This window comes from Tachypleus tridentatus, chromosome 6 (assembly GCF_004210375.1).
Source record: "Tachypleus tridentatus isolate NWPU-2018 chromosome 6, ASM421037v1, whole genome shotgun sequence".
Lineage (NCBI taxonomy): Eukaryota > Metazoa > Arthropoda > Merostomata > Xiphosura > Limulidae > Tachypleus > Tachypleus tridentatus.
Window position 1 is genome coordinate 8113897 of NC_134830.1, and position 18474 is coordinate 8132370.

At 35.3% G+C, this 18474-nt stretch overlaps 1 protein-coding gene across 1 annotated transcript; it reads right to left on the bottom strand.

Moving 5' to 3' along the window:
* Window positions 1-1944: 1944 nt before the first annotated feature.
* On the bottom strand, window positions 1945-10779 carry LOC143251466 (alkaline phosphatase, tissue-nonspecific isozyme-like). The gene is made up of 2 exons (XM_076502761.1): window positions 10234-10779; window positions 1945-2186 (listed from the first exon to the last, which is right to left on the bottom strand). Exons 1-2 carry the CDS (start codon window positions 10334-10336, stop codon window positions 1945-1947), a joined length of 345 nt encoding a protein of 114 aa, XP_076358876.1. The 5' UTR covers window positions 10337-10779.
* Window positions 10780-18474: the final 7695 nt, after the last annotated feature.

The window sequence follows — 18474 nt, forward strand, 5'->3', positions numbered from 1 at the left end:
AGTGATGATAACAATGATGGGAGAGACAACAAACAACAAGTTTACAGTTAGAAAATTGTGATTACAACAACTACAGTCGCAGCTATATGTTGGCTGAAATGGAAAATTACAGAAAAGTCGTAAACCAGTTTATTAGCGTGGGCAAAGTGCTGTCAGAATTTGATAAAGATGGTGACTGTGAGGTATAATTTCTAAGAAAACATAGAAAGTTAGCAAATATGTTTTAAAACCGAGAGCTCAAGATAAGGAAACAGTCAGGAAAGACCGAAGATCCAAACTCAGATCATGCCTTGACCATGTGGCCAAAGGCACAAGGAATGAACTAAACTTTCAAGTCAGTTTTGGAAATATCCTTGTTCGTTCAAAGTTAGAAAAGTTGATGTAGTTGACAAACATCCCGACAAAGTTATTTTATTGAAATGTTTAATGGTGACAAAGTATATAATATTAAAGTTTTTATTGCAGCTACGTATGTTGTGTAACAGACAACGATAAGTTAGATGTAAATAAGCTGAGGAAACTGTTGATTATTTTGTGTAACAAATATTGCCTTGGATTATTTACTTATAATTCTGTTTTATTATTCCATTTATATTCTATCACAGTACCATGTTATTTATAAGCATTATTTAATATGTTATGTCAGATGTGTTTATTCGTTTGCTTTATATACGTACAATTAGGATGTTCTCTATATTTTCATTCAGATAGTGTTTATCAATATAACTCTGTATTGTGACGTTTCATTCCAAACCTGTTTACATTTATCTAATGGTATAATTACATGAGAATTACTTGTTCCTTTCAGATAATATGTCTTTACAAATAAACAGCAAATCCTTTATGATTACATGTACCTGGATATGGAGTAATTGTATTTTTATGAAATCCTTTATGTTTATGTCTCATTTCTCACTCATAAGTTTCAGTTCACCCCAAAACTAAGCACCTTGTAAACTATGTAATAATTCCAAATATAAATATAAAATAATAATCATGAACATTTGCCCAATTTCAGAATTTCCTAAAGTTTCTAATTCAAGTTAAACAATTGTCCATGTTTAATAGCTGGATCTTGACAAAGACAAAGAAAACAGACGTGTTCTACCCGCTCTCCCTACAACTTTTCCAAACTTTGAAATTTCTTTTACAAAATTTATACTAAATTACATTTACATCAGTGTTTTGTTTGCATCTAATGAGTCTCCGGATTTACAACGCTAAAATCAGGGGTTCGATTCCCCTCGGTGGGCTGAGCAGATAGCCCTTTGTGGCTTTGCTATACGAAAAACACCCACACCCACATGCATCTAATGAAATTAAGTACATGTGCATTTAGGTAGTAAAGTGCGCGCGCATAAATATAGGACGGACAAAACTAAGTACTATTGCAATAGGTTACATTATTCCATTTCACGATACTTTAAAAAACAATGACGCAATAAAGGTACATTCCACATGATTTTCCAAAACCACGTGGTTGAGTGACGATTTCGTAATTAGAAATTACTAAGAGTATTGTTTTAACTTTTTTATGGTAAGTACTTAAAACCATGGATGCAAGCCTATGCAACTCATTAAATAATTAAGAACTTATTAAACAACCCCAGTGCCTCACCACTAACACTGCCCATTGATGAAACTTGAAGTGACATATGAGGGGCACTTCCCCTTCAAGTTTGAAAATGGCTCCGATTAGCACTTGAGAGGTATTTCTACTCAGGCTGTATTAACATATATCACAAATTAGGTCAAACAGTTGGGTCCACAGATGAATTGGGGGACCACGCAATATTAGTATTTTAATGCCCCCCCCCCAAAGCCTGTTGTGAAATGGTGCTCCCAAACGAGAGTAGCTTGAAACCGTCCAACACATAAGTGGATTGTTTAATTACTTTCAAGACATGTATGTTTATTTGTTTGTCTATAGTGTTTTACAAACGCTTATCCTATTCCAGATCTCACCTTCGCCAATGCTACGTGTTCAAACTTGTCGAAAGCTAGGCTGGTTTCTTCCCCGGACTGACCACGATGTTGACCACGTAAAATGCGGGCAGCTGTGATAGTGGTCAGTCCCATTCCATCGCCAACAAATAAAATTATGTTTTTGGCAACATTATAATTTCGCTCATGTTTCAGGTTACGAAGAAGGTTTCCCTTTGACTTCTGATACCAGTGCCATCTATCTATAAAAGAAGAAAACAAAAGTAACATCGATTAGTAGCTCCTTTACCAACTTTAATAAGCGCATGTAATAATAAACTGTAAACTTTGTCAATGAAGTTAGAAAGAAAATTACTTTGAATCTTCAGATGATAATTAATTTTAAAATTTCAGTCAACTTTTCGCCAATGATCAGGATTACTAGTACAAAAACGTGACTATTAGCGCTGATGAAGCCACAATGGCGAACGTTGACTGAAACAGAAAGTTATTATTATTTAATCCAAATTGTCTAAATATATCAAGTATGCATTATAAATTTTAAAAAAATTGCAACATAAAAAGGGACATAATTTTTATTATATTTCAAAGTGAAAATTATTTAATTTCTACAACACATTAATGAAAATTACATCGAACATCAAAAGACAAGTCAGTAGGCCTAGCTTCAAAACACGTAAAAATTAATCAAATATTGTATTAAACAATAACTGACATCTGTCTAAGTTTTCTAGAGGTACTGAGAGATTGAATAAAATGTTTAAAATGTTCTAAATTTAGAACGCTGCTAAACAAGTTTTACACATGTGAGTTTTTTTGTTTCAGAATTTCGTGAAAAGATACACAAGGTTTATCTGCACATAATTGTCTCTAATTTCTCTGCGACAGGCCAGAAGGAAGGAAGTTTGTCGTCAGTATTCACTGTTAGTTCTTGAATTAATCTTGTTTGATCGAATAGTGGGATCTTTACTGTTATAACGTGAACATCACAGCCAGGGTGAATATACTATCATTCCCATCCAACTGTGCCTCAGAAAACTGGGATTAAACACAAATTTTGAGGCAAAGGGACACGAACCAAGAATCATCAGATATATAATCTGAGCATGATAATCAGTAAGCCACGTCCAGTCCAACATATTTAACAATGGCGTCATTTTTGAAGCAATGGATGTGTTTCCATAGTTACGATTTTGCTGTCTGTCTCGATAATTACGGTTCTTCTGTTTGTCACCAAGACACTATCATGCAGCCAGCGACTCTTAGACATTCTAAACCTTGTTATAATCCCCAAATCAATCCTACCTTTCTACCGGAACTTTTCTACACACTCCACTGTGTCTAGTGACTATTTCCCTATCTCTTTTACTCTACAAATTAACGGACAAGCCATATATCCCTGTAGCTCCCAACAATTACATAATAATCGACTGAAACACTTTTAACACTTCACTACACACCTTAGACACTTACCTAATTCATAACTAAGGCATCATTTAAAGGTCACCAAGATATTTGGGTAGAAAAGGTCACGAAAGTCATTACTCAAGCAACACAAAAGACAACCCCCACAAAATAAAGTGGCAATACACTACAACACTGGAAACTTTACCCAGAAAAAATAACTGAATTAAAAACGCCCAAGAAGAAGTTTCATGGAAAGCACAGAGGCACATATGAAACCACAAATAAACAGAATACACACACTATTTAACGGGAGAAAAATAGTACTGGCTAAAATGTTGTTAACAAACTAAGTTACTTTCAAAATTAACCACAATAATTTTAGAATCAATTTAAATCTTTAACATCTGAGAGAAACAACAACCAGTTATATCATCATATTAAATATAACAACATCACCACCAAAACAGACACTGATAAGGTGGAATTAACAACCGAATACTTCCAAAATTATTTTTCAAACATCGAATCTCCTCTACAATCATAACAAAAAGTTCACAGTCATATAACCTCTCAACCCAAACTATTCAGCCCGATATTCCACACGTCCATTGAATCACAAACATCCCTTACTTATTCAATACAAACGTCCCTGCAGGTTTACCTGAAACAAATCTTAGGTCACTAAAAAATTCGGCTTCTAGCCATGGTGGTATTTGTAACATAATATTAAAAAAAAACAGAAAAACGGATCGAACAACTCATTAACTGCATTTAGCTAACATTATGAATCTATTACTTTTATCAGGCTATAGTCTGGAATCTTGGGGAAAATCTGTCGTCACAAATTTTTCTATATTTAGTGCAAATAATCCCAATCCGTAATCTTCAGACCGATTAGTCTAAGAAGCTGTTTAGGTAAGTTACTTGAACGCATAGTGTCACAAAAACTACTGGTTTATTATGATAACAACAACCTGATACCAAACATCCAACTATCGTCCTGTAAAAGCATAGAAACTGTAGACCATCGAACCAGACTAACTGAATCTCTTCACAATGCATTTAACAGTAACCAAGCTGTTCGATCTGTATTCCTAGACGTAAAAAAAGTATTTCACTGTGACTGGCACAATGTTGTTAGACACCACTTATAAAATATGAAAGTGAATAACACAGTACTTAGATGGACATCTAATTTCCTTAGTGATCAAGCAACCACAGTTAAAAGCTAACAACACCATCTCGAAATCATTTGACATTACTGCTATATAAATAAAATACGGGTGTCAGGTCATCTTCAACATGTCTAGTACAATCCAAAACAAACTATAACCTCAACAGTCCTTAAATTAGCCCTAAGACTTCTTAAGTTTGTTCGTACAAGTTACTTACATAAAACACACAATATACAAACAATAAACGAAAAATTAAGAAAATTAGCATTCAAATACAACAGTAAATCAGAGAAAAGAAACCCCCTAACTGCCACCCTCTACACAATGACAAGTATCTCGTACGAAACGTCTCCGTACAATGAATTATTTGCTATGAAATAAACTTGAATTCACCCTAAAGTCGTTTCTAACCCATTCAAGTTGTTCCATTTTTAGTTCTTGGCACAGGACAGGTAGATTTTTCGGCTTCCGTTTGTGAAAGTGGGTTTTCTCGGGGATCTACCCTTCCACCCATAAACAAATTCCCAGACACGCTTGGATTTTTTTTATGCTAATCATAGCATTGGATTTATAAATCCCAACTATTATGTTTACAGAGTGGTTACCAAAATATGCTTTGTACAAACACTGTCCTGTTATTCCTTCTCATCAGTTTTGGTCTTCTCTATGCCTTCTGGACTCCAGAACATCTGGCATATCTCCATACCAACTGGACTTCAGAACATCTGGCATATCTCCATACCAACTGGACTCCAGAACATCTGGCATATCTCCATACCAACTGGACTTCAGAACATCTGGCATATCTCCATACCAACTGGACTTCAGAACATCTGGCATGTATCCATACCAACCAAATTATCAGATATAAATTAACTCTGAGATTTCATTTAGCCTCACCATCTTACCAAAATTTTCTTTTTCGTGAGCAGGATATTAATATTCCTAATCACTTCAGTTTAGGAAAGTTTATCTAAAAACTAAATACCTGCAACGGTTTCTTCGAGGTTTTTTTCCACAGTTACGTTTTTGCTGTTTGTCTTCATATATACGGTTTTGCTATTTGTCTCTATAGTTGCAGTTTTGCTGTTTGTCTCAGCAGTTACTGTTTTGCTGTCTGTCTCCATAGTTACGATTTTGCTGTTTGTCTCCATAGTTACAATTTTGCTGTCTGTCTCCATAGTTACAGTTGTGCTGTTTGTCTCAGCAGTTGCTGTTTTGCTGTTTGTCTCCATAGTTACAGTTTTGCTACTTATCTCCACAGTTACGATTTTGCTGTTTGTCTCCATAGTTACATCTTTTCTAGCGTATAGGCCTGATTTAAATTATCTGTCTACACAGAGATACGGAACATTTCTTTTACATAGGAAATTATTTGCTAGGTAGTCATCTGAGAAGTAAAAGGAAATTAGGTGCTAGGTAGTCATCTAGAAGTAAAGGAAATTAGGTGCTAGGTAGTCATCTGAGAAGTAAAAGGAAATTAGGTGCTAGGTAGTCATCTGAGAAGTCAAACAGGGTGAAATAATATGAAAGGTATCCTCATAACCACGGTAAGGTTTTGTTTAAGAGAATCACAAGGGGTGGGGTATCGTGTGGTACCTCAGTATGAATTCAAAAAAGGTTTCACACTGAACGTCGCTTTCCGCCTCTTTCTGTGACCTACAGTCACAGCCAAAGATGACCGCATGTTCATTGTTAACTGGAAAATGATTCAATGCAGATGGCGACCACGTGCGTTTGTTTAATTTGAGGAACCCTCAAGTTCCAACGGCGTGTGCGACTAAAAAAAAAAACAACTAACAGTTTCTTTCAATAACATCGTAATAGAAATTCACCACTGTTTACATTGTTGGGGTGGGGTCGGTCAAAGAAGCACGAGACCCAGCAGACCCAGACCTCGCTAGAAGTCACACTGGAGCATGCAATTAAACCGAGGTCAAGCCTATTATCATGTAGTGATAATAATAATAAACAAATTTCACAAGACCTTAAAGTCTTCTCTACATTTCCACTTCTGATACGATAACATGGAGAACAAGTTATGAAAAACACTAGCACTTGTGTAATTCTTCATCTAAAAAAGTTTTAAACTGAAGTCACCAACAAATGTTTAAAAAATATGAGGGGGCGTTTCTCGTGCGTGTTTGTATGTATTGGAATAAAAGTGGTACACAGCTATTATGTGTATAACTATGTCTCTTTTTTACAAAGGGTAATTAAATACAGAGAATTTTTTTATTGTTGAAGGTGTTAGTTTTGAAATCTGGGTCGTGTTTATTTAAAACATTAATTATAATAGATGTTTTATGAACATAGGGTGATTTTTCGGGAGGTGCCAATACGCACATGATAACTCTGATATAAACTAACACCCTCGAGTACACGATGTTTAAATAGTATCAGGTGTATAAACAGCAGAAAACATGAAGTGTATTTTACAGCTTCAAAGAAATCTGGAGTTGTTAACAGACATGGCATAGCTTCTGGAGTTGATAACACAGGACTAGCTTAGCTTCTAGTGTTGATAATGTAGAAGTTGCATACCTTTTGGAGTTGTTAACATAAAAGGGAAATACCTTCAGTAGTTGATAACATAAAGGTGATGTAACCATAAGAGTTGGTTATATACAAGGGGCATAACTTTTAGTCTTGATACTATAAAAGTGGCATAGCTTCTAGTGTTAATGATGTAAAAGTGACATAGCTTCTAGTGTTAATAATATAGAATTGGCATAACTTCTAGTGTTAATAATATAGAATTGGCATAGATTCTAGTGTTAATAATATAGAATTGGCATAGATTCTAGTGTTAATAATATAGAATTGGCATAACTTCTAGTGTTAATAATATAGAATTGGCATAACTTCTAGTGTTAATAATATAGAATTGGCATAGATTCTAGTGTTAATAATATAGAATTGGCATAACTTCTAGTGTTAATAATATAGAATTGTCATAACTTCTAGTGTTAATAATATAGAATTGGCATAACTTCTAGTGTTAATAATATAGAATTGGCATAGATTCTAGTGTTAATAATATAGAATTGGCATAGATTCTAGTGTTAATAATATAGAATTGGCATAACTTCTAGTGTTAATAATATAGAATTGGCATAACTTCTAGTGTTAATAATATAGAATTGGTATAACTTATAGTGTTAATAATATAGAATTGGTATAACTTCTGGAGTAGATAACAGAAGAGAACAAACCTCAGTAGTTGATAAAATACAGGTTACGTAACCTTAGGAATTGGTAACATGGAAATGACGTGGTTTCTGGAGTTGGTAACATAGAATTGGTATAGCTCCTGGAGTTGATCACATACATAGTGGTGACATTACGTCAGGAGTTGATAACATAGAGTTGACACTAGTAGTTGATAACATAAAAGTGGCATAGCTTCTAGTGTTGGTAACATAAAAGTGGCATAGCTTCTAGTGTTGGTAACGTAAAAGTGGTATAGCTTCTAGTGTTGGTAACATAAAAGTGGCATAGCTTCTAGTGTTGGTAACGTAGTGATGAAATAAATTCAGAAGTTGATAACACAAAAATTACATAAGTTCTGGAGTTGATGACATAGTGGTGACATAACGTCAGGAGTTGATAACATAGACGTGGTTTGGTTTGAATATCGCGCAAGTCTACTTGAGGGCTATCTGCTCTAGCCGTCCCTAATTTAGCAGTGTAAGGCTAGAGGGAAGGCAGCTAGTCATCACCACCCACCGCCAACTCTTGGGATATGCTTTTTACCAACGAATAGTGGGATTGATTGTAACATTATAACGCTCCCACCATTGAAAGGGCGAGCATAGTTGGTGTGACACGGATTCGAACCCGTGACCCTCAGATTACGAGTCGAGTGTCTTAACTATCTGGCCACGCCGGGCTAACATGGAGGTGATATTAGGAGTTGATAACACAGAAGTGACATAGCGCTAGGAATTGGTAACATGCGAGTGACATAACTTTAGGAGTTGATATCATAGAGTGACGTAAAGATTTTTTCAATCCAGTTTCATGTAACTTAAAAATGACATTTTTGCCCAACGTAGTTCAGAAACATTTTGTGAATCTGATTTGTTTGTTTGTTTGGGAATTTCGCACAAAGCTAATCGAGGGCTATCTGTGCTAGCCGTCCCTAATTTAGCAGTGTAAGACTAGAGGGAAGGCAGCTAGTCATCACCACCCACCGCCAACTCTTAGGCTACTCTTTTACCAACGAATAGTGGAATTGACTGTCACATTATACACCCCCACGGCTGGGAGGGCGAGCATGTTTAGCGCGACGCGGGCGCGAACCCGCGACCCTCGGATTACGAGTCGCACGCCTTACGCGCTAGGCCATGCCGGGCCTTGTGAATCTGAGATGGAATACTCGGGCAAGTCGTAACTAACATGTATATATAGTAGAATGTGGTTTAACACATCGACCTTGCTTCCCTGTTCCACGCGCCAGGTGACATGCTGCTATTTCCATCCTAACTCAATGTGTTATCTAGAAATAATAAATACCATAACTACTTGACATCAGTAAATCATAATACAGAAATATCTGACGGTTTCCAGCACTGGCATTCAGTGTATATATAAATACGAGTTGGAGCAAGATATACTCAGCTACACTCTGTCTGTTTTTCTATCTAATTGTTTTCTTTATTTTTTCTAGATCGGTTATGAATTTTGGAATAAGTTGAGATTTTGAATAATGCTTCTAAGTTCTATTTATTTAATAAACTGTTGTTGTTTATTTGAAGATACATTAAGGGTTACTTATGAATAATTAGTGACCAAATATCAACATCTTCTGATCAAAACAAAGTTGCTGCGTAGATCAGAACTTGAGATTAGTTGAGTAAATAAACTTACTGAGCCAGTTTGTTATAACACTCTGTCTAGGAGCATGTAATAGCTTAAGGCGTTTAATGATTATAATGGGACTACCGATGTTCATTGGCTGGTAATATTCGCTGTTATCGACATCCCTGGCCGTAATCCTATTAATGCCTCAAAAAGATCAGCTTGCTTAAAAGATTTGGGTTGATTCTAAATTTATATTCAAGAGTGATACTTTAAAGTAATTATCATAATAAATAGAAAATAATGAATAATTAATACTGTTGTAAGCTATATTTTCAATTTTGTAATTTAGATGTTAGATAGAGGGCGCATGACATTAAGATCAAATAAGTTTAAAACATAGTCGTAAAATATCTGGAATGTTTGTGAATATTAGTGATCGAGAGATTCTGCGGAGTGTATAGAGAGAAAAAGAAGAAAGGTTACTTTATGAACACGAGAAATACTGAGTTAGTTTTTCAGTTGCCAGTGACGTATGTATTTCTCAGTTTGTTCAGTGATTGTAAAATTATTGAAGGTATTGAGGTCGATGTATTAGGTACTAGACCGATTAGCCGTGAACTTGTACAGGGTGCTCAGAAAGTGACTGTGCAGTTTTATAATCATATTTTATTCAGTCTATTTCAAGTCAGCAACTGATAGCGGTGTTTAGAAACAAAATAAGAAGGATCCAGGCCTGTATTGATGCCAACGGGGGTCACTTTCAACATTGTTTATAATTGTCATTCATATTTACCTCCTGTATTCTATATTGAAACATGTCTGTTAATAAATATATAAGTGCACAGTGACTTTCTGAACACCCTGTAGAAATGTAATAAGCAACTTGGAAAATGGTACTTACCTTGGCAGTAAGCTGATTGGTTCAACATACACGCAACGATCCATATCAGAACATAACGTTTATAGATGGAGACAGAAATTTCGTAGTCGTTCAAAGCGTACATTTTAATTTCCTACAAAGTAAGAACCTTTCTCTGATTCCTTTTCCTCAGTACCACTGCTGTAGTTGTGAAATGTCCAATTATTAATTATACACGTTAAGGTGGCAGCAGAAACTAGGGTTTAGTTAGATTCATTCGGGTTTCGAATCAACGCTTGTTTCATCACACCTCCTAGCGGTTTGACTAGAATATCGAAAACATTACAGGAGTGACTCGTTCTAGTGTGTCGTTTATACGGGGACTCTCATGCATCAGTTGATTCTTGAATATCTCGGTTTGTGATTAGCCTGTGATAATTTTGAGAATATCTCGTAGGTTGATCGTTTGTATCAACCCCAAAAAAATATACCTCTTTCAGAACTGGGACATTTGACGTGTCTGTCATTTGTTGATACAAATTTCTCTTTGTTCAAATCATTACTGAAAATAACAATAGAGACGTTTAATTTCTTATGTGCCTGTCGAGGCGTGAGAGTTACTTTACTTAAATGTTATACATTTCAGTTAAAGGTACAGTTTTAGGTTTACAGTTTGCAAAAAGCTACATTTTAACAGCTCTATACAACTTGTTATTACTGCACAACGTGTCAGTGTCACAGATTAATAATCGTCAGTTTCCGTACGATACTTAAAATGTAGCGCACTCGTTACCACATATCAATTCTACAAAAGTAGACACGTCTTTTTTCCCCCCATTAGATCCCACGATAGATGTGCCACTATTTCCAAAGCGTTCGATCTTCAGGGATGGGAAACAGAGGCTGGACTTATTCATTAGGTCACGTGGGTTCCACGCACGAGGACAATATTTTCAGTTTCTTCTACGCACGAAAGATGTTTATGTTGCGCTTAACTTTATGAACTCTGAATGACTCGTTTTTGTGGAAATTGATGTGGTGACTCGGACAGTACGAAACCGTTAGAGGGCGTTCAATCACCATAGAAACTAGGTGAAAAATTAGTGGCGTTACTATTAGTAACGGCTAAGACATGCGTCGCTACCTCTGATCCGACGTAATAAATTTCCAAACAATTACATATATATTCTTATCAGAACCTCACTTTACATTGTATTTAATAATTTCACCACAGTGATATAACTATTACATATACGCCATAGAGTCCAAACCTGCCGAGGCGAATCTTTAATTTTCTATTACAAACCATAGCATTTTGAACTGGATGCTTCAAGGAGCCAGTTTATCTCAGAAGGTTTGAGTCACATACATATATACATATATTCACAACTAATCCATACTTTCTTTTTACAGTTACTGCTAACTTCCGCTACAGCTGGAACGTTTCAAACTCGTCTGTCTAGTAGTTAATTAACCGTCCGTTATGAGTGGACGAAATTATCTTGATAAATATGTGTAATTGGACATTTTTAACGTAGGTTTTAAAAGCTCTAAAGAATACATTAAAATCTGCGGGATAAAGTACCGACTAAACGTCTACAGTGCTACGTAACTCTACTGACTGTACCAGCTGAGCATGCTTAGTATTACGTAACTCTACTGACTGAAAGCCTACAGTATTAAGTTATTGTACCAGCTGAGCATGCTCAGTATTACGTTACTGTACCATCTGAGCATGCTCAGTATTACAACTAGGTAATATATATATTTATACTTTTACTCATCTCTAACAGGTGGGCCTCGGCATGGACGGGTGGTTAGGGCGCTTAACTTGCAATACGCGGGTTCGAATCCTCCATCATACCAAACACATGTTTTCCCTTTCAGTCATGCGGACGTTATAATGTGCGCCTAATCCCACTGTTCCTTGGTAGTAGCTGTGAGTGGCGTTACCTTCCCACAATATAATAAAATCCTGAAAATATAGTGTTTGTTTTGTGATCAAATAACCAAATATATTTTTAAATCACATTTAAGGACGATATAGTTCTTAAAATCAGATTTGGCCCGGTATGGTAATATTGTTAGGACACTTGACTCGTAATCTGAGGGTCGAATTCGAACCCTTATCACATCAAACATGCTCGCCCTTTCAGCCGTGGGGGTGTTATAATGTGACAGTCAATCCCATTATTCGTTGGTAAAAGAGTAGCCCAAGAGTTAGCTGTGGGTGGTGATGACTAGCTGCCTTTCATCTAGTCTTACACTGCTAAATTAGGGACGGCTAGCACAGATAGCTCTCGTGTAGCTTTGCGCGAAATTCAAAACAAACAAATGAATCAATTTCAGTGTTAACAACAGTATTAACAAATTTCACTTTTATAATGCTTTGCACACCGTCTGTCCTGCCATGACAAATAATTAGATAGTAGAATATTGGCTGAGGAAAACGTTAAAAATAATCTTTTTACAAATGTGTACATTTTAAATGCACAATATAATTGTAAATGTTTTTGTTAAATGTTTTAAAATCATATTTGTGTGTCTTAACAATTATGCGAAATATGATAAAAGAACAATTTAACCATTTTAACGCCCTGATAGATGATCGTATGGTGCCTTATGCCAGCTTCTGAGGGAGAGAAACAGAGTGTATGTATGACGGTTTAAGTAGTTGTACTCAAAGGTCACAAACAGTTAAAGTGTTTTCTTACACTGAGGGTTTGGTTGTAAAGTCACTTACTTTTGGATGTAGACTGAATAACTTGTTTTTTTGTATACATATTTTGGTTTTGAAGTGTCAGGACTTGGATTCAAATTTAGGTGCGAAAGTGGCACTCCGACATCACTAAACTCCTGTACACATCACAACTCACTAGATTTGTTACGATATTTCTAAATTTCGAAGATTTTATACAGAAAACTAGAACACTGATAAATTTACGAGTTGTTGTTTGCTATTAAGCACTAAAGTACACTGAACTGCCCATCACGAGTATCTAAGTCCGATTTCTAGCAGCGTAAGTCCACGGATATACTGCTGGACCACTGGAGGGCAAACCTTTGAGTAGAGATTTTTATTTTTACAAATTAAACACAACATTTTTATTTTGTGTCTTAAACAATTTATTTTCAAGTAAAATGTAGAACACTGACAATTTTTCAACAATCTTCAATAATAATATTATGAAAAATAATTTCAAATTTAATATAGTACATACGCTTTTCGCCTCCGCTAGTACAACAGTAAGTCTATGGATTTACAACGCTAAAATCAGGGGTTCGATTCCCCTCGGTTGGTTCAGCAGATAGCCTGAAGTGGCTATGCTTCAAGAAAAACACAAACACACGTACCCTATGTGCAAAGCTTTCTTTACCCTACATATAACCTTACAGACCTAAATATTCCACTTTTCAAAATTATCATCCTATTCATCACTAGCATAAATTATCTTTCCACTTTCTAGAATTGGACACTTTTGGTTTGTTCTTTACAAGTTCTCTTTCAAGTCTGGCTGCAAAGAACGTTCACTTTGTCAGTGTCACCTTAACTGCGCTAGTGAATTAAACAAAGTAAAACTTGTTTAGTTTCACAAGGGGTCACACACATGCAGAGACTGCGCTGTTATCATGTGGACATCTAGTTAGAGCTACACATGCTGCAACTTTTGTAGAGTTGTTTTATTAGCATCTACTCTGAACTTGAGTAATATCAGCGACCATTAGTTAAACTAAACTGTAGTTGAAGAAAAAAAAATGGGTATGTTATCGTTAAATGCACTACACTTTGCATTATTATTGTCGAATAATTCAAATAATTCATTCGCTAACTTAAACATAGCCGGTGTAAGATAGGATTCGTTAGGACTCATCAAAGGCCTTTATGTCAAAAATAGGAAGACGGAAGTTGTGACTTTATTTTATACTTCCAGAGACTTTGAATAAGGTTTTCCTGAAAGTAAATAAACTTACTGAAGAACCCGAAATTATTTTTGAGAGACTACTTCAAGAGTATCAGCAGAGATGGAGCCACTAGTAGGTAGATCGCCTCGGTCATTTATCGGAAAATAACTCTCCTAGCGACAAAACTTCAAGTGTTAATAAAGAGAACAATTTCATTCTGTGACTTAGGGAAATGAATAAAATTATGTGGATGAATGGTGACTTAGGGAAATGAATACTACCAAAACATGTGGATGAATGGTGACTTAGGGAAATGAATACTACCAAAACATGTGGATGAATGGTGACTTAGGGAAATGAATACTACCAAAACATGTGGATGAATGGTGACTTAGGGAAATGAATAAAAACATGTGGATGAATGGTGACTTAGGGAAATGAATACTACCAAAACATGTGGTTGAATGGTGACTTAGGGAAATGAATAAAAACATGTGGATTAATGGTGACTTAGGGAAATGAATACTACCAAAACATGTGGATGAATGGTGACTTAGGGAAATGAATAAAAACGTGGATGAATGGTGACTTAGGGAAATGAATACTACCAAAACATGTGGATGAATGGTGACTTAGGGAAATGAATACTACCAAAACATGTGGATGAATGGTGACTTAGGGAAATGAATACTACCAAAACATGTGGATGAATGGTGACTTAGGGAAATGAATACTACCAAAACATGTGGATGAATGGTGACTTAGGGAAATGAATACTACCAAAACATGTGGATGAATGGTGACTTAGGGAAATGAATACTACAAAACATGTGGATGAATGGTGACTTAGGGAAATGAATACTACCAAAACATGTGGATGAATGGACAATCAGATACAATAAACAAAGAAAGAAAGATTTCGTTTGGTTAACGAACATTTTGATTTCATTTATGATTTGGTTATTGTTTTGATGTCTACAGATTATCAAGAGTTACTTTATTGTTAATTTTGGACGTTTAAGTTTAATGCACCATTGTTTTCTTCGTGTAATATCATTATGACAGGCATGCAGCATTGTAGTCTTTGCTTTTCAGTTTAAAGAATTATATTGTTGCTAGGCCAGAATAGGTTTTTATGTCATATGATTTAATGATTAGAGATTTCTTCAAAGTTTGGAAAGGATTTGAACAGTAAAATTCGCTACTGAGGCTAAAGTAGGTGACTGATTGAGAGTTGATTGTTGAGATAATTAATTTGTCCATATTGTCCACCAGTTCCTGAGTAGTGAACACGTGTTGTGATGAAGTAATACAAAATAAGCTGTGTGGTTTTTATATTGAAAGAAGTTAGCAGGTAAGTGAAATTGTTCTCTTAGCTTCTGCTGTGAAATTAGACATAAGTTAAGCTGATTTGTAAAACTTGTGATTGAAGAAATTGAAACCTTTCATTGATATTAAATAAACAAGGATCCACATTCTTCCTGCTACCAAACAACCCAAAATAAACCAATAATAGAAACCGTTACAAAAATGTTTAACACTTGTATATTTACCTTGTTGCATATCTGTGGAACTTAAGTTTTTATTAAGTGTAATACTACGTGTAATCTGTTACTCACATTTATTTGCTCTGTTCTTATTATACATTGTTATTTCACAAAACAACAATCACCCCATAATTTTTAAAAGCGACGTTTCACTGTTATAAACCAACACGGGATCCGTACCTTGAACATTATATTGTTATGAAAGTTTACCCCCTGTTCTGTGTAAACACAGGTTGAAACACAATCCAGACTCTGATTACTCAGCAGTGTGTTTTTTTCAGTCTCTCGCTGTCTTGTAAACAAAGCTGCCATCATAATTAGATAAACTTCTCCCAGTCTAATCTACAAAGTAAACACTGGCGATTGTCAGCACAGACGGTGAGGCTTTACTTTAATTACCCGGATGAGACTTTTCATAAACTTGCAGTATCCTAAAATTACGTTCTAAGCCAATCAACATTATAAATGACACACTAGCTATGAGACAGGTGAGCGACCAACCAAATGGTTCCCTGGTGGAGCAGTGGTAAGTTAAAATGTTAAAATGTGGGGTTCGAGTCCCTGCTGTGGATGTAACAGACACCTCAATGTGGCTTTTATTTAAACCAACCAAACAAATGTTTTATAAATATACTATTGTGCATGATATCTAAATCTATTGAACAACGTTCTAATAGATCAACCAATGTATTTCAACCATAATCCAACTACAATATCAAATATAATCTATTTTTCACAGAAGCAACAACCGAACATGAAATCAAAATAACTACTCCAACTAGGTTTAATAGGAACAACACACTCTGATAAAACTTAGTGAGCTAGGTTCTAGTTTCTGTACAGATATATTGTATTTTAGATTGTAGTTAGGTTCTAGTTTCTGTACACATACATTTTAGTTAGCTTCTTGCAGAAGTAAGACAAAGTATTAAATGTATCTGATATTTTAACGGGATTATTGGTTCAGTTTAATCATTAAACGTGGATTTGCGACTTTGATAAGTATTACACTTATTATGTGCTCTACGACAACTTTTTAGTGACTATCTGCTCCATTAAAAGTCGTTTTCTAGCATTTTGGTGTCTCCATACAAGTCTGTGACCTCTTTATATCTAGGTGGAGGTCCTGCTGTCCGTAGACGCTGTATCTGTTTAAGTTACAGTTAGACCGTACATAGGAGAGCCCACGAACATTCCTAGGGCTTATAGAAGTGGAAATAAACACTTTAGTGTAAACCTTTGTTATTGTTAACAGTCTCTCTGTGACACGAGTTTTAGAAGTGTGACACTTCAGAAGCCTAATCCATAACTAATTTTTGTGATTCATATGAAGGAAAACTAATGAACTGATTAGATGGGTTTGTGTCTCACAGTTTTCTGTCTCTACATTATAACACTTTCTTCATTAGCTGATATATAAACATGTTAAAACCAGTTCTTAATTGTATAGTTCATTGTTTGTGATGTTTACTTATAAGGCTGATTAGTTTAAATAATTTATCTTAATTTTTAAAGCAATTTTTGATGCTATTCCTGATTTTGATTTTTTAATTGTTTGAATTCGCACGAGGGAGATGAGCGTGCTGTGTCTCTTGCATGAGAGAGTTGAGCGTACACTTTTATAGAAACAAACCTGCGTAAAGTACACCCGATATCTCCAGTGCATCTGTAAATAAATAAAAACGACTTGAGAAGATATTAATTACAAAAGATATACAGATGTCGCATGGCCAATGAAACGTTAGAAAGAACAGAATGTTTCTTGAAAGTTCTTACAACAAGGAATAACGTGGTCGAATCAACTGGTTCTGTAGAGAAACCGTTCATCCCTGTTGTAGATGTTAGCTATACTGTTACAGTTTTAAGCTGGGTTGTTGATTTGTAGTATACTTCTTTATAAATACAGCTGTTCAGAGAGGCAACTTGTTAGAAATACAGTTGATCAAAGGTACAGATTGTTAAGAAGAGAGTTTACCGTTGGATAAGTTTGTTGAGAAGACAGTTGACAAGTGAGACAGCTATTTCAAAATATGGTTGACATATAGGACAATTATTTAAAAAGGTTGTGACTTGTGGCGCAATTTTTATGAAGGCACATCATCCATGGAACAATTAATTAGGAAGGTTGCTGAGCTGCGGGACAGTTCTTTATAAAGGTGGTTCTCATATGAAACAATTAATTAGGAAGGTTGCTGAGCTGTGGGACAGTTTTTTATAAAGGTGGTTCTCATGTGAAACAATTAATTAGGAAGGTTACTGAGCTGCGGGACAGTTCTTTATAAAGATGGTTTTCATATGAAACAATTAATTAGGAAGGTTGCTGAGCTGTGGGACAGTTCTTTATAAAGGTGATTCTCATGTAAAACAATTAATTAGGAAGGTTGCTGAGATGTGGGACAGTTCTTTAGAAACGGTTTACTTAGTATTAGAGAAATCAGTTAGAAATGAAATAATATTGGACATTGTAAACTTTTAGTCTGTTGAAAAGGATACGTTTGCATCCTTTATATATAACAATAATTACTAAAATGTTCCAAACTGTGTAAGTGAAAGTATGAAAACATATTTTTGTACAGAACATATATATTTAAAATCTAAAAGCTAATTTTAGTTTAACGTTGACTTCAAGCCAAAATGGCTTGACACAACGTTCACGGTCTATGTTTACCGACACATCTAAGTTACTGTATTACAGAGATCAAGAGTACATGTTTGTATGTTATTTGATAACGGTACGTCAATCAAACGGAGTTTTGTTACAATACTCGCAGGTTCTTGTAACTGTATTTTTTTATACCTTTTCCATAAAAAAAAATCATTTACTTTTCTTAGC

What these genes read in the sequence shown, in the direction of transcription:
- LOC143251466 (XM_076502761.1), bottom strand. Translation starts at nt 10,336, where the DNA reads ATGTACGCTTTGAACGACTACGAAATTTCTGTCTCCATCTATAAACGT. An exon ending in CCAATCAGCTTACTGCCAAG is followed by an intron (nt 2,187 to 10,233) that starts GTAAGTACCATT and finishes CTTCTTTTATAG; the next exon opens with ATAGATGGCACTGGTATCAG.